Source organism: Elephas maximus, chromosome 15 (genome assembly GCF_024166365.1).
Source record: "Elephas maximus indicus isolate mEleMax1 chromosome 15, mEleMax1 primary haplotype, whole genome shotgun sequence".
Classification (NCBI taxonomy): domain Eukaryota; kingdom Metazoa; phylum Chordata; class Mammalia; order Proboscidea; family Elephantidae; genus Elephas; species Elephas maximus.
The window spans coordinates 77,171,225-77,198,275 of record NC_064833.1 but is presented as its reverse complement, the minus strand read 5'-3'; the positions used below and the strand labels follow the sequence as shown (position 1 = coordinate 77,198,275).

The 27,051-nt window shown below is 39.5% G+C and overlaps 1 protein-coding gene across 1 annotated transcript in view; it reads left to right on the top strand.

Annotated features, from left to right (window-relative positions):
- Window positions 1–27,051, top strand: part of MTFR1 (mitochondrial fission regulator 1) — an 80,997-nt gene that overhangs the window by 3,679 nt on the left and 50,267 nt on the right. Inside the window, exon 2 of the mRNA XM_049854116.1 lies at window positions 23,882–24,024. Coding sequence (XP_049710073.1) covers window positions 23,959–24,024 — 66 coding nt within the window. The 5' untranslated portion in view covers window positions 23,882–23,958. The remainder of the gene's footprint in view (window positions 1–23,881; window positions 24,025–27,051) is intronic.

Genomic DNA, 27,051 nt, shown 5'->3' with positions numbered 1-27,051 from the left:
AAGGAAAGGAATGGAGGAAAAAACAGCCTGAAAAACAGAGAAGGAGAGACAGTGTAGTACAGGGGTACAACAATAAATAACTCATAGCAGTGCTGATAAACTTCAGTTCCCACGCATTTGTTTTCTTGGACCATCTTGGTGAAGAGTATTATTACTGTATCACTGCACTTTGAAATGTTAACTGTTGCTCAGCTATTCAGCTATTCTTTTATATTATGTACTGTTGATACATAATTTAGATATTCATTACACAATACAGATAAGCAATAAAAATGTCACTGTAACCCTACCATTTGGGGATAACCACTGATGATGTATATCCTTCTAGATCAGAGATTGCAAACTGTGGTGCAAGGGCCTATACTGACCTTCTGCCTATATTTTGTATGGCCCAGGAGCTAAGAATGGTTTTTACATTTGTAAGATGTTGAATTAGAATTTTTTTAAAGGATATTTTGTTACATGCAAAAATTATATTAAATTCCCATTTCAGTGTCCATAAATAAAGTTTTATTGGAATCCAGCCACACTTACCCATTTTCATGTTGTCTGTGGCTGCTTTTATGCCACAGGGCAGAGCTGAGTAACTTGTGACTCAGACCATATGGCCTGCAGATCTAAAATATTTACTGTCTTGCCCTTTACAGAATAAGCTTGCTTACCTGTGTTTACAACCTTTTTAACAAATGTGCTTATACATTTTTTTAAACAAACATGAGCTTGTACAGTATTTTGTAGTCTGTTTTACATGTTGAGCATCTTTCATTTTCATGCATAAAACTCTAATACTTTTAATGAATGAGGTACCACTGTGTATTTAACCAATTCCCTTTTGTTAGATATTTTGGTTTCTTTGCCCATTTTTTTATTAATTCATAATGCCATATTTTTACGAAAAGAACACACATTGTATGTTTTCTTGCCAAGCGCATACCCCCCCACCCCACGATTTTTGTAGGCAAGCTATGCCGTGGGCAATACGTGTGCGTGTGTTATTTACATGGGCATGTTATTGGCAGAAAATATGATACCTCAGCAAATGGTTTTTTCTATTCATATTTTTTTCATTGTCAGGTTCTTCCTCTAGGATATGTTTCTAGAAGTGAAATTGCTACATCAAAAGATTACATACATATTGTCAGTTTGCATGGTAGAGAGGTAACATTTTCCCCATGCCTTTACCAATATTGGGAATTTCATCTTTGCTAATTTAATAGTGAGAAAGTGGGAGCTGTTTCAGTTGACATTTATTTGATTACTAGTGAGACTGTTAAGCATTTTTTCAAATATTTATTTTCCATTTATGGCTCCACTTTATAAAATATCTATTTTGGTCCTTTGCCTATTTTTAAATTGGGGTTCTCATCTTTTTCCTTCTTCATTTACAGCACTTTATATTCATTAGAAAAGCAATCATTTGTTATGTGCAGGTTGCAGATAGGTTTCTCAATTACTTATCCTTCCCTTTTAAAACTGCCAAATGGCTCGGAAAATGAAATATTTGTACCAGCTGGGAACAGACCCAGGCCTACAGGTTTAGTGATTAAAACATTCCGCCTCTGAAACACCAGTTCCTTCATTGAAGCTACTGAAGTTGTTGCTAGTAGCTAGTCAGTCTGCAGGTTATCATTAATAAATTGTATAAATATCTGTAGCATTTAACAGATTAATTTATACAAGCTCGATCTGACTCGTGTGAGTTGGTTGTTGATTAAATATAAAAAGTCAAGTTAAATAGGAAATTTAAAACAAATTAAATCCCAAGACTGGGGGTATAAAGTAATATGTTTTTTAATATATTGATATATAAAGAAGTATAACCAAGATTTTTTGTGTGTGTGCCTTTAAAAAAATCTATCAGTGACTTCTGAAATGAATTTCTTTTGTACTAGTAAGCACCTAAGTGAGTAATTTCTTTTACACGGATTGGCACAAAGCTGGTTTCTATGAGACAGAGGTTAAAGGTGTCCCAAATGTCCAACTTTTCCAGATTGATATACCATTCCAGCATCTCTAACATCAACTACTCCCCCTCCCCTCAGTACCATGCCTCCTCTCTTTGGGCTCCGTAATTCGCTGCAATGTCTCACAGAACTCACAAACCATATCCGGGAAATGCCTCATGCAGTTGTGGAGGCTGGCAAGTACCAAATCTGTGGGTCAGGTGCAGACTTCTCCCGACCCACATGGCTGTAGGGGCTGACAGACTGGCAGGTCAGACCACCGGCTGCAGGCTTGCAAGGCTGTGGAAGATGGCAAATTAGGTCAGACGGCCCACAGTACTGCGGAAGCTGGTGGATCCCAGCATTGACAGGTCAGACAGCAGGCTGCTGGCTGAAGTCCCAAGAACTGGAGGTCAGATGATCACGAACCAGATGCTACATTCAAAGTGAGGGCGAGAGAGAGAGAGAGAGAGAGCCCCTACAGAGCACCTACATATATACATTGAATGCAAACCACACCCCAGGGAAGGCCTTAACTTGAGTAAGAGTGAGACTTGAGTCATGCCCTCCTGCAAGACTGTGACTTAGGATACACCCCACACTAATCCTGCCTCATGAACATGTACAGCTCAGGATTTACAACACATAAAATGGAGAATCATTAGGATAATTACATCAGATCACAAAATAGGAGGACAGCCATACAATATTGGGAATCATGGCCTAGCCAACTTGACACATAACCCCCACAATCATAGGTTAGATAGACCTCATTTGTATAGTCCCACTCAATTTTTGTGTGTGGATCACAAAGACCATGGCTGGAAGAGCCGTATTAAATAATTACACCACAGTCCAGCTCCTGGCTCTTCTAGCCAGTGACCCTTTCATACTTCAAGGATTAACTTCCCCCTCCCGATCATGTTACTAGTCCAAAACAGTCATTAACAGTCCTTCAGTAGGGCCAAAGAGTCCCAAGGTATGGTTACTCAAGTACCAGCCATTCAGGTCTGCTGCAGGTGTCCGTCTGATCTGGTCAGGTTCTCCAGTAGTTTGTCTCATCTTCACCTTTTCTGGCCTCTGACAAAATTTAACTGAGAGAAGATTATTCCCTTGCTCTGAGTCTCTCTCAGGGTATCAGCATAATGTTAGATTCCCCTCGCTACATAACCCATTTATTCATTCCTTTACCTTCAGCTATTTCTCCTTCCATTTGTCATTTATTTTTACCTAACTTTTCCACATTGGTAAGGGACATCAGATTCAGCTGCTGTGCTAGTCCAGATTGCTGGTAGCAAGACCAGTCTAGCAAGTGCTTCTGCCTCAGTCCACTCCCATTCATGTTGGGTTGGGTTACATAGGTACAGTCCTAGTGGGCTTTCTCACCCACTAGGAAATATGGCAGTATTCACTGTCAGTCTCAATTTTGCCAGATGGGGGGAAGGTACAGTCCATCCCATCAGGCCCTTGGGAATCCTGGTGTACATATTCAGGGGTATAGTTACAGTCTCTTGCTTAGGGTTCATCCCTGCTTCTAGTATCCACAGCTGCATCCCGGTCCTGGGACCACAGCATCCAACTGGAAAAAAGCAATTTTAGATGATATGAGGAAGAACTGTACAGTGGCACCAGCATCGTCCCCCACTCTGTCTTCCCCAGGTCCCCCAAAGAAGCATAGAAATCTGCCCAGTGGTGATCCTCCTTTTGTCCTCCTCGTGGTGAGTGTGAACACACGCTCATGAAGGCATGTGAACCAGCTTTTCATACCTTTATCTCCCTGTTTGAGATAACAAATGTTTCAATTGCCCATTCCATTTCTCTATGAAACCATTACCCTGAGGGTGGTGTGCAGCATGGTATGTCCATTTAATGTGAAGTTTCTCGGCCCAGTATTAAAAGTATATTCCTTGGTCTGATGAACTATAACTTGATAGCCCAGATTTATACGATATCTTTTGTCCCAATCTTTTAATGATGTTTTTGGCAATTCCATCTGTCACGGGATATGTAAAGCCCAGTCTAGAGTAAGTATCTATTCCCATAAGGACCCATCTATAACCACCTGGTGCCACCAGCATCATAGGTCTGATATAATTGCCAGCTCTGTGCAGGGCATTCCCCCTGAGGAGTCTGTCCCATACCCATTTGCAACCTGTCTTTCTTGCTGGCAGGCAGAGCAGTCCTTATTGGCATTTTGTGCCTCAGAGGGGACATAGGGGATGTGTCTAGATTCAGCCCATTTCTGCATTGCTGCAGCATGCCTGTGCCCGCTCATTTCATGGATAAATTGGATACCTCAAGTGAGTGTACCAACAGGTCCACTTGCTGATTCCAGTCGCCTTCTTATCCAGGAAGGGGCTTTTTCTGATCGGCATTGACATGTCCTACTTTAATGTACCCTCCAAATTCCCAGTGTTTTCCATAGGCCCCTGCCCCACACAGCTGTCCCCTTAATAGTCTAATTTTCCATCGCCCGTTTGTCTGACCATATAGCCAAGCCATTGGTCACTGCCCATAAATCAGTAAAAATCCAAACGTGGGCACTCACCATTGCACAGTTCTTCCATCACAGCTAGGGAGACAGCATGCATTTCAGTTCATTAAGCCGACTTATTCTTACCTTCTTCAATCACAGTGTTTCCATCTGCTGGTCTTAATACATCACCTTTCCGTATCACATGTTGTCCATGTACCCTGGAACTGCCATCTGTGAACCAATCAGCCTTCTGCTGGTCAGCAGAAAGTTGTTCATAGGGCACTGTCCATGTAGCAATGGGCTTTCAAGTAGTTCCAGGGTAGGACCTGTGGGAAAAGACGCTACTTGCTCTTGAATATGGTGGGTGAGTCCCTGCATACCCCCAGCAGCTTGTTCTTTTATGAATCATTTCCATTTCATTATGGAACTGTTTTGGGCACCAGCTTTCCCTTAAGAGTGTTTCACTGACATCACTCAAGACATTACAAGTATTCCAGGTTTCGTGTTCTGGTGGCGCAGTGGTTAAAGTGATCTACTAACCAAAAGGCCAGCAGTTTGAAACCACCAGCGGCTCCGTGGGAGAAAGATGTGGAGCCAGCTATAAGATCCAGAATGAGCAAAAGGCTCCCCCACCCCCGCCAGAACATCTGCCCACACTCAGTGCAAGCTACATGCCCAAGGAAACTCCCCCTTTCAACTGATTGGCTACTCACAGCAAATCCCATCATGGGGGTGATTATGTGTCAGATCTCAGCACAGAAGTGATCACAACATTATACGATTGCGAAAACACTGAGAATCATGGCCCAGGAAAGTTGACACACAAAATACTAATCATCACACCTGCTGTATAAATGGATCTTGTGTTTTGTGACTGTTCCATAGTAAGTTGTGGGTTATGCACCAGCCCAAACATACTCTCCCATTCTGCAGCATTCAAAACTAAATTAGTTGCTCTCACAATCCAATTTAGTAACAGTTCCTGAGGAAGCTGACGATACTGATCTACAAATTGAAGCAGCACATTTGCACTACACTGTCTGGTTTCTGTAGTTTCTTGGTTTTGCCTATTTCCCTCCCAGACTATCTTCTTGGTGAACAGCAGTCATAGGGGAACTTCCTGTTGTTCAAAAATGATTTTTCCTACCTGGGTCAACCCTGAGACTAGCTCTCAATGGACCAGTCCTGGGCTGCATTCATTGCTAAAATTAGCTCCTGCATTCTTTTTCCCTACCATTACAGCTATTATAACAGAAACCAGGAAATTTTATGTTTGACCATTTCCTTAACACCTTGTATTTCCATATGCATCCAACTAGCCAATTCCTCAGGAGTTAGACTCACCACTTCTAAATTCCATGGTCACTGATTGCAACATAACAGCTGCTTCAGTCCACTGGTGTTTCTGTCCAATCCAGAAACAAAAGGTTTTTCATTCTGGTTATACCCTTTTTTCCAAAACCACATATTCCAGTGAGCCTGGGCCATTGCAACAAAACCTACCATTCTGACACCAACTAAATGAATACTTCCTTTTATAAGGATCAGCACAAAGCTCGTTACTATGAGGCAGAGGTTAATGATGTTCTTAATGTGCAGCTATTCAAAATCGCTGTACTACTCCGTCATCTCCAACATCAACTACTTCTCCTCTCCTCAGTGCTCTCCCTCCCGTTTTGGCGTTCTGTAATTCACTGCAGTGTCTCACAGAGCTCGTGAACCGTATCAAGAAAATGGCTCTCGTGATTGTGGACATTGGCAAGTCCCAAATCCATGGGTCAGGCATAGGCTCCTCCTGACCCATGTGGCTGCAGGGCCTGACGAACCCAAACCGGCTGGTCAGACCGCAGGCTGCAGGCTTACAAGGCTGCAGAAGCTGGAAAATCAGGTCAGACAATAGGCAGCCAGCCCACGTTGCTGCAAAGCCAGCGGATCCCAGACTCGGCAGGTGTGTATTATTTAGTATAAAGTATAGCCTATACAATCTCTGTGCTGAGCAAATGATCCAAGAAATTGGGCTGTGTGAAGAAGAATGTGGTATCAGGATTGGAGGAAGACTCATTAACAACCTGCAATGTGCAGATGACACGATCTTGCTTGTTGAAAGTGAAGAGGATTTGAAGCACTTACTGACGAAGATCAAAGACTACGGTCTTCAGTATGAATTACACCTCAACATAAAACAAAAATCCACACAACTGGACTAATAAGCAACATTACGGGGGGAAAAAAAAAACAAACCCACTGCCATCAAGTAGATTCCAACTCATAGCAGCCCTAAGGAATGCCTGGTGGATTCAAACAGCTGACCTTTTGGTGGGCAGCCAGACTCTTAACCACTATGCCATCAGGGTTTCCAACATCGTGATAAACAGAGAAAAGATTGAAGTTTCAAAGATTTCACTTACCCTGGATCCACAATCAACACCCATGGAAGCAGCAGTCAAGAAATCAAACGACGTTTTGCATTGGGCAAATCTGCTGCAAAAGACCTATTTAAAGTGTTAAAAACAAAGATGTCACCTTGAGGACTAAGGTGTGCTGGACCAAGCCATGGTATTGTCAGCTGTGTCGTATGCATTCGAAAGCTGGACAATGAATAAGAAAGACCTAAGAAGAATTGATGCTTTTGAATTATGGTGTTGACGAAGATAATTGAATATACCATGGACTACCAGAAGAACAAACAAAACTGTCTTGGAGGAAGTATAGCCAGGATGCTCCTTAGAAGTGAGGATGGCGAGACTTTGTCTTGCATACTTTGTACATGTTATCAAAAGGGAGCAGTCCCTGGAGAAGGACATCATGCTTGGTAAAGTGGAGGGCGAATGAAAAAGAGGAAGACCCCCAGCAAGATGGATTGACATAGTGGCTGCAACAATGGATTCGAACATAGCAACAGTTGGGAGGATGGCACAGAACCAGGCAGTGTTTTGTTCTGTTGTACATAGGTCGCTATGAGTCAGAAGCAATTTGACAGACCCTAACAACAACAACATAGCCTATAACATTGCCCTGAAGTTTATTTATGGCTAATGTTTATTATTTATTTATATGGTCCAAAGTTTGAATAATTTTTACATCTATTTAAATGTCATTTATGTAGTTTAAAAAAATGTTACTGGCCTTTAAAAATTATAAAAATAATATAAAAACTGTATGAACAATATAGAAATGCATATGCATAAACAACTAATTAAGAAAAGGAAAATTCTACCTTCAAGACACAGATACAGCCAATTGTAAGTTTTGGTATCTTTTCAGATCTCTTCCTATGTGTATACATAAAGCACCTATTTCACTACTGTTTTTTTTTTTTAAGGGAATTATATACACGTTAGTTTGCAGCTTTTTTGCATTTAACAGTTCATCATGAAATCTCTTTCATGAATAGCTCCATTTTTTTTTTTTTTTTTTTACAGCCACACACTTAGAATGGGTATACTAAATTTATTTTAACTATTTCCCTCTTGATGGACATTTAGATTATCTCTAGATTTTCTCTTTTACAAGTAAAATGCCTCAATGAATATCCTTACCAGGGACAATAATATTACACAGCTTATCAAAATTATCACTTTCTTGGGCCCAAAGGACAGCAGTTTCAGTCAGCAAAAAATATTGTTGACTTCCAAGTAGTGTGTTTCCTGCTACTGATGTTCAGGATCACTAATGATATTTGAACAACCATTTCAAAAGATTGTTTTAAAATTGCTCCCAGAGTGCTTAATTCATTTTCATGGGAATGCTTAACAAAATACCTATGTCATTCAGTGTAGGATTATATTTCAGAGACCCTCAGATGGCAGACCTTTAGTTCAAATAATAATATAAGACTACCTCTAACCTCCTTTATGTTGTTTTTGTTGTTGTTAGGTGCTGTCGAGTCAATTTTGGCTCATAGTGACCCTGTGTACAATAGAACGAAACACTGCCTAGTCCTGCGCCATCGTCACAGTTGTTTTTATGCTTCAGCCCATCGTAGGAGCCACCGTGTAAATCCATCTCGTTGAGGGTCTTCCTCTTTTTCACTGGCCCTCTACCAAGCATGATGTCCTCCAGGGGCTGATCCTTCTTGAGAACATGTCCGAAGTATGTGAGACATAGCTTCCAAGGAGCATTCTGGTTGTACTTCTTCCAAAACAGACCCTTGGGCAGCCCATGGCATATTCAGTATTCTTTGCCAACACCACAAGTCAAAGTCATCAATTCTTCTTTGGTCTTCCTTACTCATTGTCCAGCTTTCGCATACATATGCGGTGATTGAAAACACATGGCTTGGGTCAGGTGCACCTTAGTCTTCAAGGTGACACCTTTGCATTTCAACACTTTAAAGAGGTCTTTTGCAGCAGATTTGCCTAGTGCAATGCATTTTTTTATTTCTTGACCACTGCTTCCATGGGTGTTGATTGTGGAGCCAAGTAAAATGAAATCCTTGACAACTTCTGTCTTCTCACCATTTTATCGTGATGTTGTTTATTGGTCCAGTTGTGAGGATTTTTGTCACCTTTATATTGAAATGTAATCCATACTGCAGGCTGTAGTCTTTGATCTTTATCAGTAAGTGCTTCAAGTCCTCTTCACTTTCAGCAAACAAGGTTGTGTCATCTGTATAACACAAGTTGTTAATGAGTCTTCCTCCAATCCTGATACCCCGTCCTTCTTCATATAGTCCAACTCCTCAGGTTATTTGCTCAGCATACAGACTGAGTAGGTATGGTGGAAGGCTACAACCCTGACACGCACCATTCCTGACTTTAATTAGTGAGAGGATACAACCCTAACGCACTCCTTTCCTGATTTTAAACCACACAGTATCCCCTTGTTCTGTTCGAACAACTGCCTCTTAGCCTATGTACAGGTTCCTCATGAGCACAATTGTCAGGAATTCCCATTCTTCACAATGTTACCCATAATTTGTTATGATCCATACAATTGAATGCCTTTGCATAGTCAATAAAACATTTATATTATACAGTGAGAAAGAAAACCTCTAAAATGTCACTGCAAGTGTCCTTCAAACGTTAGTTTCACATCTAAAGCCCATTAACTTGAAAAGATTTTCACCAAGTTTTAATTAGCTTGTATGCATAGACCTCTTGTCCAACCAGTCTTACTTTCTTGCTGAGAGATGTAGTACAGGTCATGAGATTTATTCGCTTGTGGACTGAAAAAAAAAAAAAAATGACACTTCTTATATGTCAGAACGCAGCAGGCATTGGGAATGTGGGTGGTGGTGGTGTTAGTTGCTGTTACCTTTTGGAAGCAGATTGCCAGGCCTGTCTTCCAGGCACCTCTGGGTGGGTTAGAACTGCCACCCTTTTTGCTAGTAGTCAAGTGCTTAACTATACCACCCAGGGAGCCCAGGAATACAGTACTGTCCTTAATTTTGCTTGGACAGTATAGAATATTAATTCTAAGTTGTTGCCACTTAGTTATCCCAACAGGTTGAATACTATTGTATAGTATTGTAAGTGTCCTGACCTACAGTTTCAACTAGACTGATGTTGTTTAGCAGTGGTTAGTAGACATGAATTTCGAAGTTTAATTTCTAAAAAGTAAGGTAGGGGAAGACTTAGGGTTGACAACTTTTCATTATGGCAAGAACGTTAACAACAACAACAAAATAATAACTTCTATTGTCCCTATATCCTAAAATACAAAGCCTTTTTCCACCAAAAAGGTAGGAAGGATAGAGTCTCAGAATAATGAACAGTAACTTTATTTTATTTTTTAAAATTTTTATTTCTGGTGAAAATATACATAGCAAAACACACCAATTCAACAATTTCTGCAAGTACAATTCAGTGACATTGGTTACATTCTTCAAGTTGTGCCAACATTCTAAATATCAATTCTCCAAATTATTTAACCATCGTTAACACAAATTCACTGCCCCCTAAACTTCTAATCTAATGTTCGAGTTGCTGTTGTCAATTTAATCACATGTAGATAATTCTTTAAGAGAACACAATTTTCAAGGCTAAGGTTCTTTTTTAGTTAAGCTAAACTATTTTTTGGTTAAGGAGCCCTGGCCAAGCAGCGGTTAAAGCGCCCAGCTGCTAACCAGACAGTCGGCAGTTTGAATCCACCAGTCCCTCCGTGGGAGAAAGATGTGGCAGTCTACTTCTATAAAAATTACTGCCTTAAAAACTTTATTAGGCAGTTGTACTCTGTCCTGTAGGGTTGCTGTGAGTAGGAATTGAGTTTACAACAATGGGTTATTGTTTGGTTTAAGTATGACATCAGGGGATAGTTTCGGTTAATGGTTTAAAGGTTTCCTCAGGGTAATAGTTTCAGGGGGTCATGCAGCCCCAGTGGCTCCAGAAAATCTGGATTCCATGAGAATTTTAAGTTCTGTTTCCACGTTTTCCCCCTTTTGACCAAAAATTCTTCTATAGAGTCTTTGATCAAAAGGTGACAGTAACTTTAAATCGAATATGTTTTTTTGTTTTTGTTTTCTGACTTCATGGTGTTTGGAGCCCTGGTGGTGCAGTGGTTAAGAGCTACGGCTGGTAACTGACAGGTTGGCAGTTCAAATCCACCAGCCGTTCCTTGGAAACCCTATGGGGCAGTTCTCTGTCCTGTAGGGTAGTTATGAATTGGAATTGACTCGACGGCAACCAGTTTGGTTGTTTTTGGTTTATGGTCCTTATTTTTCTTTTGTATCGTTGTTTGGCACTGGAAAGTAGACTGCTTTTGGGAAGCACTAATACCCACTAAGGCCTGTTTTGCTTTTTATGATTTTCTTAATGCCTATAAGATCTATATTGGTGTCCCCTTTTTCATTTCCTGGTGTTGGTAGTGTGTGCCTTCTCTTCTTGATCAATCTCAACAGACGTCTGTTTTATTTGTCTTTTGAAAGAGCCAGCTCCAGTTTTGTTGTACTTCTGTGCTTTGATAATTCTTCGATGCTTACGAGTAGATGATTTTTATATTTCGTCCGGCTAATAATTTACTTGGCTTCAGAGTGTGGAGGGTTTGTCCGAAATTATCTAGTTCATCGGTAATGAAAGCAAATCCCTTTTAGGTATATCTCTTTACATTTGAAATAGTGAGGGGAAGGCACTGGCTTTGGACTTAGGTTCCTTTCATTTAACATTCAAATGTTGATCGAGCAACTATCATATCTCGTACACTGTGCTAAGTGTTGGGGTCACTGCGATGAGTGAGATACAGTTTCTGTCCATAATGTGATTACAGTCCAGTGGAGAAGGTAAATAGTTTAAACATGCTGTGTGGGGGAATACATACAGGAAGGCCCAAATGCTAGTTGATCAGGAAAGACCTCTCAGAGGAAGTGATACCTAAGCTGAAACAAAGGATTAATAAAAGCAAGCTTTGTATAGGTGTACAGTGGTGGTGGTTGTTAGGTGCTGTCAACTTGATTCTGACTCATACTGACCCCATGTGACAGAGTAGAACTGCCTCATAGAGTTTTCTAGGCTGTATAACTAGAATGCTCCTTAGAAGTGAGGATGGTGAAACTTCACCTCATGTACTTTGGACATGTTGTCAGGAGGGACCAGTCCCTGGAGAAGGGAATCATGCCTGGTAAAGTAGAGGGTCAGAGATGGATTGACACAGTGGCTGCAACAGTGGGCTCGAACATAGCAATGATTGTGAGGATGGCTCTGGACTGGGCAGTTTTTCATTCTGTTGTACATTGGGTCTCTGTGAGTTGGAACTGACTTGGCGGCACCTAATAACAGCAGTCTTTACAAGAGCAGATTGCCAGGTTTTTCTCCTACGGAGCCGCTGGGTGGGTTTAAACTGCCAGCCTTTTGGTTAGCTGCCAAGCGCTTAACTGCTCTGCTACCACAGTAAAAAAAAAAAAAATATTCCACCACAGTAGGGAGGTGGAATATTGGATCGAAGAAAAGCCCAGACATGAAGAAAGCATGTTGAATTTCTTGAGTTTGTATGACTGTATCATCAGGTAGAGTGTGGTAGATAGAACAGAGGCCAGATCATAATGGACCTTACTATGCTGAAGTATTGGGTATAACAGGCAGCGAGGAGCTAGTGGAGCACTGTGATCAGATTTGAACTTTAGTCTGGAACATATGTTTCCATTCAGTACTTCTTGAATAAGCGCATTGCCGTCAAGTCCATTCTGACTCATAGCAACCCTACTGGACAGAGCACAACTGCCTAATAAGGTTTTTAAGGCAGTTATTTTATGGAAGTAGACTGCCCATAGGGTTTCTGGAGATCAGTTGGTGAATTTGAACTGCCAACCCTTTGGTTAGCAGCCGTAGCTCTTAACCACTGTACCAGCAGGGCTCTGTTTTGGCGTCAGTATTGAAAATGGATTGGGGAAGGGAGCAGCAGAAAGCTGAGGGATTTATTTAAAGTTGTTGTTATGTGCTGTCAAGTCGATTCCAACTCATAGTGACACAATAGGACAGGGTAGAAATGTTCCGTAGGGTTTCCAAGGAGCGGATGGTGGATTCGAACTGCTGACCTTTTGATTAGCATCCTGAGCTCTTAACCACATTGCCACCAGGGCTCTGCTTTATTTGAAGTAGTATGCTTAATCAAAGGAGCATGGGTGGTACAGTGGTTAGGCGCTTGGCTGCTAACCGAAAGCTCAGCGGTTCAAACCTCTCAGCTGCTCCAGGGGAGAAAGATGTGGCAGTCTGCTTCCCTACAGAGTACAGCCTTGGAAACCATGGGGCAGCTCTACTGTGTGCTGTTGGGCTGCTATGAGTCAAAATCAACTGAACAGCAACAGGTTTGAGTTTTTTGGTTTAAGTTGCTATTCAGCAGTGAGAGCTTAGTTGAGACTGGAGATAGTACATTTGTAGCAACATCAAAATACGAAGCGTAGTAATTTTTCTACAGCCCAGTTGTAGGGAATGTACGTTGCTGGATTCATCAAGTTCTGACTTCTAGAATACAGAAAGAAGATACTGGCAACCCAATGGTTCAAGTGATTTTAGGCCGAATGGGGTAGAAGACAGTGAAGATGGGAAGAGATTGATTAAAAAAAAAAAAATAGACAAAAATTAGAGGGGAGAAGATACTTAAGGTCTCAGTACGGTCAATAATAGTTACTTGAGTATCTGAGTAAAAGCTATAGGATGAATTTTTTTTTTTTTTTTTTTTTTACTTCCAGATTTTCTTTTAAAATGAGAAGTAAAACATGCTTCATAGCATTGGCTACAAACTGTAAAAAAAAAAAATATTTACCTCCACCCACTCAGGCCAGTTTTAATAGTTTAATGCGTTCTTTCTACAAGTAAAAAGATGTAGGATTTTTTAAAAATGAAATCATACTTCTTTCTCTTAGTGTATCATGTACATGCCTTCTAGCTATACAGACTCAGTTTTAATATGTAAATTCCATAATATGGATATACTGTAATTTTTTTAACATTATCATATTGATCCCAGTTCTGTGAGTATAAAAAACACTGTGGAAAATATCTTCATCTGAGAGAGAAACTCCTGAAAGTTGGATAACTTGGTCAAAGGCTGTGTGTGTTATAGATTGGATTGTGTCCCCCACAAATGTGTGTCAACTTGTCTAGGCCATGATTCCCAGTATTGTGTGGTTGTCCACCATTTTGTGATCTGATGTGATTATCATTATCCAATGTGTTGTAAATCCTAACTTCTATGATGTTAATGAGACAGGATTAGAAGCAGTTGTGTTAAGGCAGGACTCAATCTACAGGATTAGGTTGTATCCTGAGTCATTCTCTTTTGAGATATAAGAGAGAGAAGCGAGCAGAGAAGAGAGAGGGACCTCCTACCACCAAGGAAAGAGCACCAGGAGCAGAGTGCATCTTTGGACTGGGGTCCCTGCACTGAGAAGCTCCTAGACCAGGGAAAGATTGATGACAAGGACCTTCCCCCGAGCCAACAGAGAAAGCCTTCCCCAGGAGCTGGTCGCCTGAATTCAGACTTCTGGCCTCCCAGACTGTGAGAGAATAAATTTCTGTTTGTTAAAGCCATCCACTTGTGGTTTTTCCGTTACAGCAGCACCAGATAACTAAGACAGTGTGTTTTTAAAACTTTCGTTAAAAGATAACTTACATACAAAGTAAATACAAACGTGTACAATGCAATGTGTTTTCACAGAGTGAAAAATCAAAAAAAAAAAACCAAACCCATTGCTGCCAAGTTGATTCTGACTCATAGCAACCCTATAGGACAGAGTAGAGCTGCCCCACAGAGTTTCCAAGGAGCACTTCATGGATTTGAACTGCCGACCTTTTTTTGTTAGCAGACGTGGCTCTTAACCACTACACCACCAGGGTTTCCTCACAGAGTGAACATACTCAAATATCCATCTATTATCAAGACACAGAACATTGCCAACACCCCAAAATCCCTCTCATACCTCCTTTCTGGCACTACCCCGTCTCCAAAGATCAAAACAAAATTAAAAAAAAAAAAAAAACTGGTTTAGTTTTGCCTGTTTTAGATCTTTGTGTAAATGGACTCATATAGTACTCCATTGGATGCCTTACCATGTGAATGTTGAAATCACCTAGCACTGGCAGGAATGTAAGATATATTTATTGATTTACTAGTGCTGATGAAGCCAGAGTGCAGAATTCTGTTTCAGGCAGGACTTGGAATGGCGAAGACGCAGCTAAAATCATAGCTGAGTGATGAGGAATGGTGACGTGTCCGTAAGTGACAGCCGTAGCTAGAGGTCGAGAGTAGATCAGTACCTCCAAAGGAGAGTTTTATGGTTTTTTTTTTTTAAATGAAAGTGTAATTTACATATAGTAAAATTCACTCCTTTTGGTGAATATTTCTATGATGAATACTCATGTAACTACCACCACAATGAAGATACAGAATAGTTCCGTGTTCCCCCAAATTCCACTGGCAACCACTGTTCTATTTTGAGGAAGTTTTTTTAAGAGCATGAAGAGGTAATTGATTGGAAACAGTATTGATATAAAATGTGGGAGAATAAGCAAGCAACAACCATTTGAGAAAGCTGCAGAACAAGCAAAACTCTAGAAAGAAAGCCAGGTTTCAGTTAAGGAAAGGAGTTAGGTCAGAAGAGCTCAGTAAAAAGTATGTTGAAGATATGGAGTTGGGAGGGGAGGTGTTTGCCTTCAAACAGGGTTCCAGAGAGCACAGTGGGTAAGTCTGGAGGAAAGGGTAGCAGTAGGAGGCCACTAACTGTATGGCCTTGATTCTGTGTTTAACAAGGATCGTTCCCTTTCTTGAAATTTTCCCTTTTTTTGTGAAAACACCACTCTGATCATTCCTTCCCAAGGCCTTTTATTTCCTCTGCTTGCTCCTTAAGCATTAGTTCTGTGATTTCTAGCCATCAGCCTCTCTTCTTCCTCTGTGTGAGTTAACCCATCCATTCATATGATCTCCTTCATCTAAGTCATTTACTCCCTATTCTTTATCTCTAACCTAGACTTACAAGACATCTCTTCCTGGAAACTAAAAATAATTTTAAAAAGACTATCCACTTAAAAATTAGCAAAATACTTAACAGACACTTGACAAAAGAAGGTTACCCCCCAAAACATGTGAAGAACCCACTAGAATTGCTAAAATTCAAAAGATGCCGTAGCAAGTGTCGGCAATGATGTGGGGCAACCAGAGCTCTTGTATTTGCTTGTGGGAGTGTAATTGGTGCAATAACCTCGGGAAAATATAAAATAGTTTCTATTAAAGCAAGGTACACATTTAAAAAAAAAAAAAAAACCCAACCCAGTGCTGTCGAGTCGATTCCAACTCATAGCAACCCTATAGGACAGAGTAGAACTGCCCCATAGAGTTTCCAAGGAGCGACTGGCGGATTCCAACTGCTGACCCTTTGGTTAGCAGCAGTGGCACTTAACCACTATGCCACCAGGGTTTCATACATGCATACTTATTTCCTATAGCTTATGATCTAGCAGTTTTACTCCTGATGGCACTGGGTTATATACTTAAGAGAAATGCGTGCATGTGCCTACCAAAGGACATGTGCAAAATTATTTTAGCACCTTTGTTTGTAATTGCCCAAAACTGGGAACAGTACAAATGTTCATGAACAATAAAAGGGATAAGTAAATTGTAAATGCTGCAGTGGGATAGTATACAGCAATGAAAAAGAACTAACTACTGATTCGGGTAACATGAATTAACCTTACAGGGTTGAGAAGTCAGACACAAAAGAGTACATACAGCTGTCACGTATGAATGTAAAAGTTAGAATAATGGCTGGATAGGTGGGGGTGGATATTGAGTGAGTAGGGGGCCTGTCTTGGTTTCCTAGGGCTGCCATAACAAAATACTACAAAATGGGTGGCTTTAGGAAACATTTATTTTCTCACAATTCTGGAGGTTAGAGTCCAAATTAGACTATCAGCCATGTCATTTCCTTCTGAGGGCTTCGAGAAAGGAACTGTTGCATACCTGTCTCCTAGTGTCTGGCGGCTACTGGCAATTCCTTTGCTGCTGTTAGATGAATCTGCCTCCATCATCACATGGTGTCTGTTTCCCCTGTTTTTGTGACTGTTCTCTTTTTATAAGACATCAGTCATTATAGGATTAGGACCCACCTTACTTCAGTATCATGTGGTTGACTGATAACATTGCAAAGGAAAACTTTATTTCTCCAAACAAGGTCACATTCACAGGTACAGGGGTTAGGACTGCTGTGTCTTTCTGCAGACACAATTCAGTCCACAAAAGGGCACAAGGGGGCCTTTTAGGGTTCCGGAAATGTTCTGAGTGGTGGCTGTGCAACTATGTATATAAGTTTATTGAGTTGGACAATTAATTTCTGTATTTTTCTGTGTCTAAATTATACCTCAGGTATTTAGAAAAGGTGGTGTTTCCAAATCCCGCATATAATTGTGCTTTCTCCCTGACCTTTTTTTTTCCATTTATTTCTAAAACTTTGACATTATTTTTCACCTTTTGCTCTTTTTATTCCCATTATTTTCAAAGCAATTATTCATTCTTAAAACTAATAATAGATGTTGGTAACATTAAAATATGTCTGTCTCATCATGGACATTTCACAGTAATGAATAAACATATATTCCTGCCAGTGCTTAGCACTCTACTATGTATTTTCACCTAGATATACTGTTATCACCTTGGACTCATCTTCATTGGAGGCCTTTGCTTTCCAACATTTCTTTATCTGTGAGCCATAATTTCCATCTCTTCTCAAACCTGAGTCATTTGATTTTTTCCCTCTTCTTCGTTCCTCTAGCCCATCATTTTACCAAGCCCAAGACCCTGGTGGTATAGTGGTTAAGTGCTACAGCTGCTAACCAAAAGGTCGGCAGTTCAAATCCACCAGGTGCTCTTTGGAAACTCTACAGGGCAGTTCTACTCTGTCCTATAGGGTCTCTATGAGTCAGAATTGACTTGATGGCAACGGGTTTGGTTTTTTTGTTTTAGTTGATTCTTATTTGTATCGGTATTCTGAACCCATCTCTTCTTTTTCCATTCCTGCTAATATCAACCTACATTTAGTATTTTTACTAAGGTGGCTTATGCATTATTTCGTTCAGTTTGCACAACAGCTCTCAGAGGTGGTGTGATTATCTTATTCATACTTACCAGCTCGTACGTGGCACACCAGGTGTATAAATCCAATTCCACAACTTCATCTGAGTAGTTTGAGATATAAACATTTTGAAAGTTGAGTATGATCACAATTGAAAAAATAAAAAATAATCACTCAAAATTTCAAATGAAACCAAAACCTACTGCCATCCAGTTGATTCCGACTCATAGCAACCCTATAGGACAGAGTAGACCTGCCCCATAGGGTTTTATGGAAGCAGACTGCCACATCTTTCTCCTGCAAAATTTCAAATAGGCTCCCCAAATTACCACTTCCTTTTTGGGAGAAGCATGGTGTAGGGCATTAAAGCACAAGCTCTCAAGTTAAATATCTAGTTTAAATCCTAACTTTACAGCTTACAAGCCATTAACTAAGCTTCAGTTTGCTCCTCTACAAGTGGAAGATAATTTGGTATCCACCTTTGTAAAGTTGTTTGTGATAATCACATGAGATTTTGTATATAATGGGTTACTAAGCACAAAAATGCTCGGTCTGATGCCTGGAACATAGTAAATGCCCAGGGAAGGTTCGCTCTCATTGCATAGCTTAGCGGCTCGGACATTTTTAGTTATGGTCTCCTGTTTCGAACACTGATATGTAAAGGAGATAAAAAGCATTATTTCATTAGTTCAAATTTATTTACTTATTTATCTATCTATTTATATATTTATTTATTATAAAGACAATTAGTGAAACATATTAGTAGTTTGGAATTTTCCAATATGTTACATTTGTGTAGAGTGCATTAAAATGTGTGTATTATTTTTTGTTACAGTTTTTCAAAGGACCAAAAATAATATTTAAGCTTTGGTGTATTCTGCAAACTTTTTTTTTAGTCCTCTTTTTTAATTTTTTTTATTTGTTTTTGTTGAGAATATACGCAGCAGAACATACACCAATTCAACGATTTCTACATGTGCAGTTCAGTGACATTGATTATATTCTTCGAATTGTGCAATCATTCTCGGCCTGTTTTTCTGAATTGTTCCCCCCTGCATTAGCATAAACTCACTGCCCCCTAAGGTCCTACCTAATCTTTTGTTTTTTAAAATTTTTATTGTGCTTTAAGTGGAAGTTTGCAAATCAAGTCAGTCTCTCATACACAAACTTATATACACCTTGCTATGGACTCCTAGTTGCCCTCCTCCTAATGAAACAGCTCACTCCTTCTCTCCACCCTGTATTTCTGTGTCCATTCAGCCAGCTTCTGTCCCCCTCGGCCTTCACATCTCCCATGCAGACAGGAGCTGTCCACATAGTCTCATGTGTCTACTTGATGCAAAAGGCTCACTCCTCACCAGTATCATTTTCTGTCTTATAGTCCAGTCCAATCCCTGTCTGAAGAGTTTGGCTTTGGGAATGGTTCCTGTCTGGGGCTAACAGAAGGTCTGGGAACCATGACCTCCAGGGTCCTTCTAGTCAGAATCAGACCATTAAGTCTGGTCTTTTTATGAGAATTTGAGGTCTGCATCTCACTGTTCTCCTGCTCCTTCAGGGATTCTCAGTTGTGTTCCCTGTCATGGCAGTCATCGGCTGTAGCCGGGTACCATCTAGTTCTTCTGGTCTCAGGCTGATGTAGTCTCTAATTTATGTGGCCCTTTCTGTCTCTTGGGCTCATAATTACCCTCTTTTTTTATTATTGTGTTTTGTATGAAGGTGTACAGAGCAAATTAGATTCTCATTAAGCAATTAATATACATATTGTTTTGTGACATTGGCTGCCAACCTGACAACGTGTCAACCATCTCCCCTTCTCAACCTTGGGTTCCCCATTACTAGCTTTCCTGTCCTCTCCTACCTTCTCGTCCTTGCGCCTCGGCTGGTGTGCCCATTTAGTATCATTTTGTTTTATGGCCTGTCTGATCTTTGGCTGAAGGGTGAACCTGAAGGGTGACTTCAGTACTGAGTTAAAAAGGTGCTCCGGGGCCATAATCCCTGTCAGACCAGTAAGTCTGGTCTATTTTTTTAGAATTTTATTCTACATTATTCTCCGGTTCTGCCCAGGACCCTCTGTTGTGATTCTTGTTAGAGCAGTCAGTGGTGGTAGGCAGTCACCATCTAGTTGTACTGGACTCAGATTGGTGGAGGCCGTGGTAGTTGTGGCCCATTAGTCCTTTGGACTAATCTTTCCCTTGTGTCTTTGATTTTCTTCGTTATCCTTTGCTGCAGATGGGGTGAGACCAGTGGAGTATCTTAGATGGCCATTTGCATGCTTTTAAGACCCCAGACACTACTCACCAAAATAGAGTGTACAACGTTTTCTTTATAAATTATGTTATGCCAGTTGAGCTAGATGTTCCCCCAGACCATGGTCCCCACAGCCCTCAGCACAGCAGTTCCGCCCCTCAGGGAGTTCGGATGTGTCTATGGAGCTTCCATGACCTTGCCTTGTACAAGTTATGCTGGCTTCCCCAGTATTGTGCACTGCCTTACCCTTCATCAAAGTTACCATTTATCTCTTGTCTATTTAGTGTTTTTCTCTCCCCTCCCCCATAACCATCAAAGATTATTTCTTTTTGTGTGTAAACCTTTTCATGAGTTTTTATAATAGTGGTCTTATACAGTATTTGTCCTTTTGTAATTGACTGATTTCACTCAGCATAATGGCCTCCAGATTCATCCATGTCGTGAGATGTTTCAGAGAATCATCATTGTTCTTTATCGTTGTGTAGTATTCCATTGTGTATGTACCAGTTGTATTCTGCAAACTTTTGAAAGCAACTTCCTACCTTATCAAGTCAAATTATTTTCTTAATACAATTTTATTTTGTTGTTGAGAATATACACAGCAAAACATACACCAATTCAGCAGTTTCTACATGGACAGTTTAGTGACACAGATTACATTCTTTGAGTTGTGTAATCATTCTTACCCCCTTTTCTGGGTTGTTCCTCTCCCATTAACGTAAATTCACTGCCCGCTAAGGTGCCTGTCTAATCTTTTGAGTTGCTATTATCAATTTGATCCCATATAGAAAGTTCTTAAAGGAGCATGATGCTCAAGGCATTTTTTTTTTTTTTTTACTAATTCAGCTAAACTGTTGTTTGGTTTTAAGAAGACTTCAGGGAATATTTTTGGTTTAAGGTTTAAAGATTATCTTAGGGCAGTAGTTTCAGGGCTTCACCCAACCTTCATAGCTCCAGGAAGTCTGGAGTCCATGAGAACTGGAATTCTATTCTACATTTTCCCCCTTTTGGTCAGGTTTCTTCTATGGAAACTTTGATCAAAATGTTCAGTAATGATAGTTGGGTACCATCCAGCTCTCCTGGTCTCACAGCTAAGGAGGCAGTTAGCCACACTTTCCACATCCTCCTCCTATCCCTGTTGAGTCAAACTCTTTTACCTAGTTCCAGGGTTTGTTCAAGCCTATCCCTTTTCCCCCAGAGTTTGCAGCTCAGATTGTTCTCGTTATAAATCCATATCCCATACTCACCCCTGTCTTCCTTGATTTTTTTTTTCCTCTTTAACCTATAATGCTCATTCTCCTTCTTTCCACTTTTCCAGCATTGGGGCCTGGCTCTTTTCAGTTAATTTTTCACCCAGTGTCTGGTGTATTTGTTGCACTTTTCTTTTTCCCTCTGTTCTCTGTAATGGTTCATAAAGTTCTTCTCAAAATGTGGATCACAAGTTATTTGTCTGTGGTCCACCATGAGATACAAAGCTTATATCAGAACGTAAATCAGCTATATCACTAAGCACGCTGTTTTGCTCAGCCTTTTTTTTTTTTTTTCTATTAAGCTATACGTTCTTGATGAAGGGAGCAGTGCATTGATTTATATTTTGGTGCAAACAGATGCACCAGTACACACAGGAACTCTGGAGCTAATGACACAGAAAAGTAGAAATTCCTACAGAAAAGTAGGAGCTGCATGGACTTGGTTCTCTCAGGGGTGGCAGTGGCAGTTCCAGTGATATCGTCACAGGACCAAATTCTGCTGCAATTTTGGGTATCTTTTCTGGTTGTGTGTGCAGTAAGTCTAGTTCTGTGCCATCCTGAAGATTATTATCTACCAGATATCTTTTCATAAATTTATTTTCTACTAAATTAGGCACACCAAACTCAAAACCAAACCCACTGCTTTCGAATCAATTCAGACTCCTAGCAACCCTGTAAGACAAAGTAGAACTGCCCTATAGGGATTCCAAGGCTGTAAACCTTTACAGAAGCAGACTGCCACACCTTTCTCCCATGGAGCAGTTGGTGGGTTCAGTTAGCAGCCAAGTGCTTAACCACTGTGCCACCAGGGCTCCTAAACTAGCCATAGTAGTTTTTATTGTAGAAAATACATGTAACAAAATGGTGCCATTTTAACCATTTTTCAGTATACAATTCTGTGACATTAATGACATTCACCATGTTGTGGACCATCACCATTAGCCATTTCCAGATGTTTATCATCACCCTCAACAGAAAGTCAGTCTCCTTTAAGCAATAGCTCCCATTTCACCCTCCCCTCTCAGCCCCCGGTCACCACTAGTAAACTTTGGTCTCTATGCATTTGCCTAAACTAGATAATTTCATAGAAGTGGGATTATACAATATTTGTCTTTTGTGTCTGACTTATCTTCACTCAGCACGTTTTCCGGGTTCATCCATATCATGGTGCATGTCAGAATTTCATTTCTCTCTGTGGCTGCATAATATTCCACGGTGTAGATATACCACATTTTGTTTATCCATTCATCTGCCAGTGAAGCACTTGGGTTGTTTCCACCTTTTGGCTGTTGTGAATAATGCTGCAGTGAACACTGGTGTACAAGTATCTGTTTGAGACCCTGCTTTCAAGGATTCTGGGTATATACTTAGGAGTGGAGCTGCTAGGTCATGTGATGATTCTCTGTTTAATTTTTTGAGGACCTAAACTCTTTTCCACAGTGGCTACACCATTTTACCTTCCCACCAGCAATGCATAAATGTTCCAGTTTCTCCACATCCTCACCAGTGCTTGTTAGTTTCTCTTTTTCTGGTAATTGCTATCCTAGTGGATGTGAAATGGCATCTCATTGTAGTTTTGATCTGCATTTCCCTAATGACTGTTGACATTGAACATCTTTTCATGGGCTTATTTGCCATTTGTATATCTTCTATGAAGAAATGTCTCTTCAAGCCCTTTGCCTTTGTTGTTGTTCTTGAGAATATACACAGAAGAACATACACCAATTCAACAGTTTCTACATGTATAACCCATTGACACTGATTACATTCTTTGAATTGTGCAACCATTCTCACCCTCCATTTCTGAGTCATTCCTCACTATTAACATAAACTCATTGCCCCCTAAGGTTCCTGTCTAATCTTTTGAGTTGCTGTTGTCAATTTGATCCCATATAGATAATTCCTAAAAGAGCAGAAAGCTCAAGGCAGACATTTCTTACTAATTAAGCTAAAATATTGTTTGGTTTTAAGAAGACACCCGGAGATATTTTTGGCTTAAGGTTTAAAGATTATTTTAGGGCAATGGTTTCAGGGATTCATACAGCCTCCATGGCTCTAGAAAGCCTAGAGTCCGTGAGACTTGCCCTTTTTTAAATTAGGTTGGTTGACTTTTTGATATTGAGTTGTAGGAGTTCTTTATATATTCTAGATTTTAAACCGTTATCAGATATATGGTTCTCAAATATTTCCTTCCATTCTGTAGGTTGTCTCTTCGCTTTCTTGATAAAGTCTTTCGATAAATAAAAACAGTAGCTTTTGTTTCCAGCTGAGAACCCTGACTGGAAACGTGTGTGTATAGTATGTATGTATATAAATTCATGCTGATTACAAGCAAATGTTTTATTTGCTTAAGTAAATTTACACACAAAGTTTTAGTGTGTTTTAGACTTACTTTGTGAGATATGTTGTAAACAGTAATGATTCTAAATAGTAATTATTTCATTCTAACACTTATATTTAAAAATTTCAGTGTGCCTTATGGACCATGTGCTGCTACGTATGCCTGAAATACTTGAAATGCACGTTTGGAGCGATTAGGCCATCTAAATGCTTGGCTGGATTAAGCGCCTAGTTAGAATGGTGTTTCAACAAGTTGGAGTAAGCATGCAGTCGGTAAGTGCACAGAATTCATTTTTAAAATCTAGACGTTTGTTTATTTTAAAGAATTTGTCTGGGAAAAAGTACATATATTTATATACGAGCAACATTTTGAATTCAGTATGGTTATGTACTATTATTTAATTTGCTTACTATTTAAATCATAGAAGTAAATTTTTACCCAGCATACTGAGTTAAAGGGGTTACTTTCCAGGTTACATTGAATGTGGCCATTAAACGCAGTGAGGAAGAATCTTAAATATATATGGAAATCAGTGAATAAAATGTTTGACTGACACTTGACAGCACTGAATGTGGTAGAATTGATACTAAATATTGTTACAATGTGATATAATACACATTTTTTTAAAAAACAAGAGGTAAGTCAAGTCTCCTAAAATATAGCAACTATGTATATGTATATGGAGAAAAAAGTTTTAGTAGGATAGGTTTACTGTATGTCAAAGATGTTAGTTTTGATCTTGACATTTTTATAATAATTCTTTACTGATATATAAATTTTGGTTCAGATCCAATATACAGGTATTAAAGCAATTGCTGTGCAGAGCATATTTTGTGGAATATTTGTTTTCATTTTCAGATTCAGTGTTTTCATGTTTTGTGACACGAAATTAAATTTTTCCCAAAAAATATAGGCAGGTTACATAATTTGAATATAGTTATACTCTTTAATGTGTTACTTTCACTCTTCTGTTTTTATTTTGCGCCTTTTTCACCTCTTGTTAAGAGTAAATTAAGCTTAGAATCCCACTCCTCAACTCCAGCCTCCTCAATATTGCATCTGTTGTCTTCAAAAGTAAAAAGCAAAGAACTGAATTACCTTTGTTTACAACTACATAATTTTAAGATTATAAGCTGAGGATAAGCAATAGGAAAATGGCTTGTACACTTAATATTTTTATCTCTTTTGGTTACATGTTCCTATATTCTGGACTTCACTTAATGCATATACCACCTTTTTTTTTTTTTCTTTTTTTAATTATTATTGTGTTTTAAATGAAAGTTTACAAATCAAGTCAGTCTCTCGTACAAAAATTTATATACCCCTTGCTATATACTCCTAGGTGCTCTCCCCCAATGAGACAGCACACTCCTTCTCTCCACCCTCTATTTCAGTGTCCATTCAGCCAGCTTCTCTCCCCCTCTCTGCCTTCTCATCTCCCCTCCAGACAGGAGCTGCCCACATAGTCTCCTGTGTCTCCTTGATCCAAGAAGCCCACTCCTCACATATTGTCTATCCCATAGGCCAGTCCAACCCCTGTCTGAAGAGTTGGCTTTGGGAATGGTTCCTGTCTTGGGCTAACAGAAGGTCTGGGGACCATGACCTCCGGGGTCCTTCTAATCTCAGTCACACCATTAAGTCTGGTCTTTTCACAAGAACTTGAAGTTTGCATCCCCCTGCTCTCCTATTCCTTCAGGGTTCTCTGTTCTGTACCCTGTCAGGGCAGCCATCAGTTATGGTTATACCACCTTTCTTGTTTGCTGTTTACCTCTATTTGTATAATAGGGTAAATTAACATTTTAGTACTCACAGCAAAATTGTTTTTTTTTTTTTTCTCTTGCTTCCAGAAAGAAGGGATGCTTTGGTTATTTTTGATTCTCCAAAAGGGAACTTCAATTATTTGTCTGTAATTCCTATTTGTTTATAATTTTTGTAAGAAGTATAGTTGAGTGGAAAGATTGTGGGTTCTGGATTTAAGCAAACCTTCATTTAAATTTATTTCTGCCAGTTATTGGTGTAGAAGAATGTGGAAGTCATTTAATCTCTCTGAACCTCAATTTCTTCATTACGAAAGAGGGATAAGAAGAACTCCTGCACGGCTAACCTACAGATTAAATAAATGATAGTCTCTGTGAAGCACCTAGCGCAGTGGCTTCTGTATAGTGTAAAAGGTGTATTCAATAATGGTTAGTTTCCTGTATTTTTCTCTCTCCCCCACTTCACTCTCAGGTCAGACTAATGTGACTAGTGCTAATGAGGCCAAAGTGCAGAATTCATTTCGGTTGGGATTACACAAGGAACAAGCTTTGTTTAAATATCTTAGTCTGTAAAATGGGTACCTTTGATCAGAGAATGGACCAACTGAGAGAGCATTAACTTGCTCACAACATTCTAATCAGAATCAGGCCCATTCTCACTGATAGTGGATGAGCAAGGTTGTTTTTTGTATGTACTGAGGGTAACATAATCATCCACTTTAACCAGTTAGCTGAAAATCTATACAAAAACAAGTTTTCTTTTAACCTAAAGCAACTTGACCATTTAGAGTTATAATCTTTTATCTTAGTTTCTAAGATCTTTTAGCCTGCTGCCTAAGAGTAAAAATACAAAGGTATATTGTCAGTGAAGATTTTATCTTTTGGTGTCTGAAAACAAAAGCAACTTTCTTAGCTCTACATTTCAATGATAAATGTGTATTTTCCCACTGGCCTGGTAAATAAATGAAGCTCTGTATTTAAAAGCATTCCAAGGGCAGAAATTGTCTTTACTTTATTCATCTGCTTTAAAAAAAAAAAATGGTGGAAATAAATCTATCCATCTGTGAACAATTGATTTTTGTCAAGGGTGTCAAGTCTATTCAGTGGAGGAAAGGATAGTCTCTTCAATAAATGGTTGGATCTCCACATGCAAAAGAATGAAGTTGGACCCATACCTCACACCATTTACAAAAATTAACTCAAAATGCATCAATGACATAAACGTAAGAATGAAAACTAAAACTTGTAGGGAGAAGCATAGGGGTAAAGCTTCAATAAACTAATTTTTTATAATAATTTTTGGATATAACACCAAAAACATGAGCAACAAAGGAAAAAAAAAGATAAATTGAACTTTATCAAAACTAAAAACTGTGCATCAAAAGGCTTTATCAAAGTGAAAGACAACCTACAGGATGGAAGAAAATATACATTTTTTTCTCCTCTCTGTGTTTTTGTTTTTTATTGTACTTTAAATGAAGGGTTACAGAACAAACCAGCTTCTCATTAAACAGTACACATAATTGTTTTATGACATCAGTT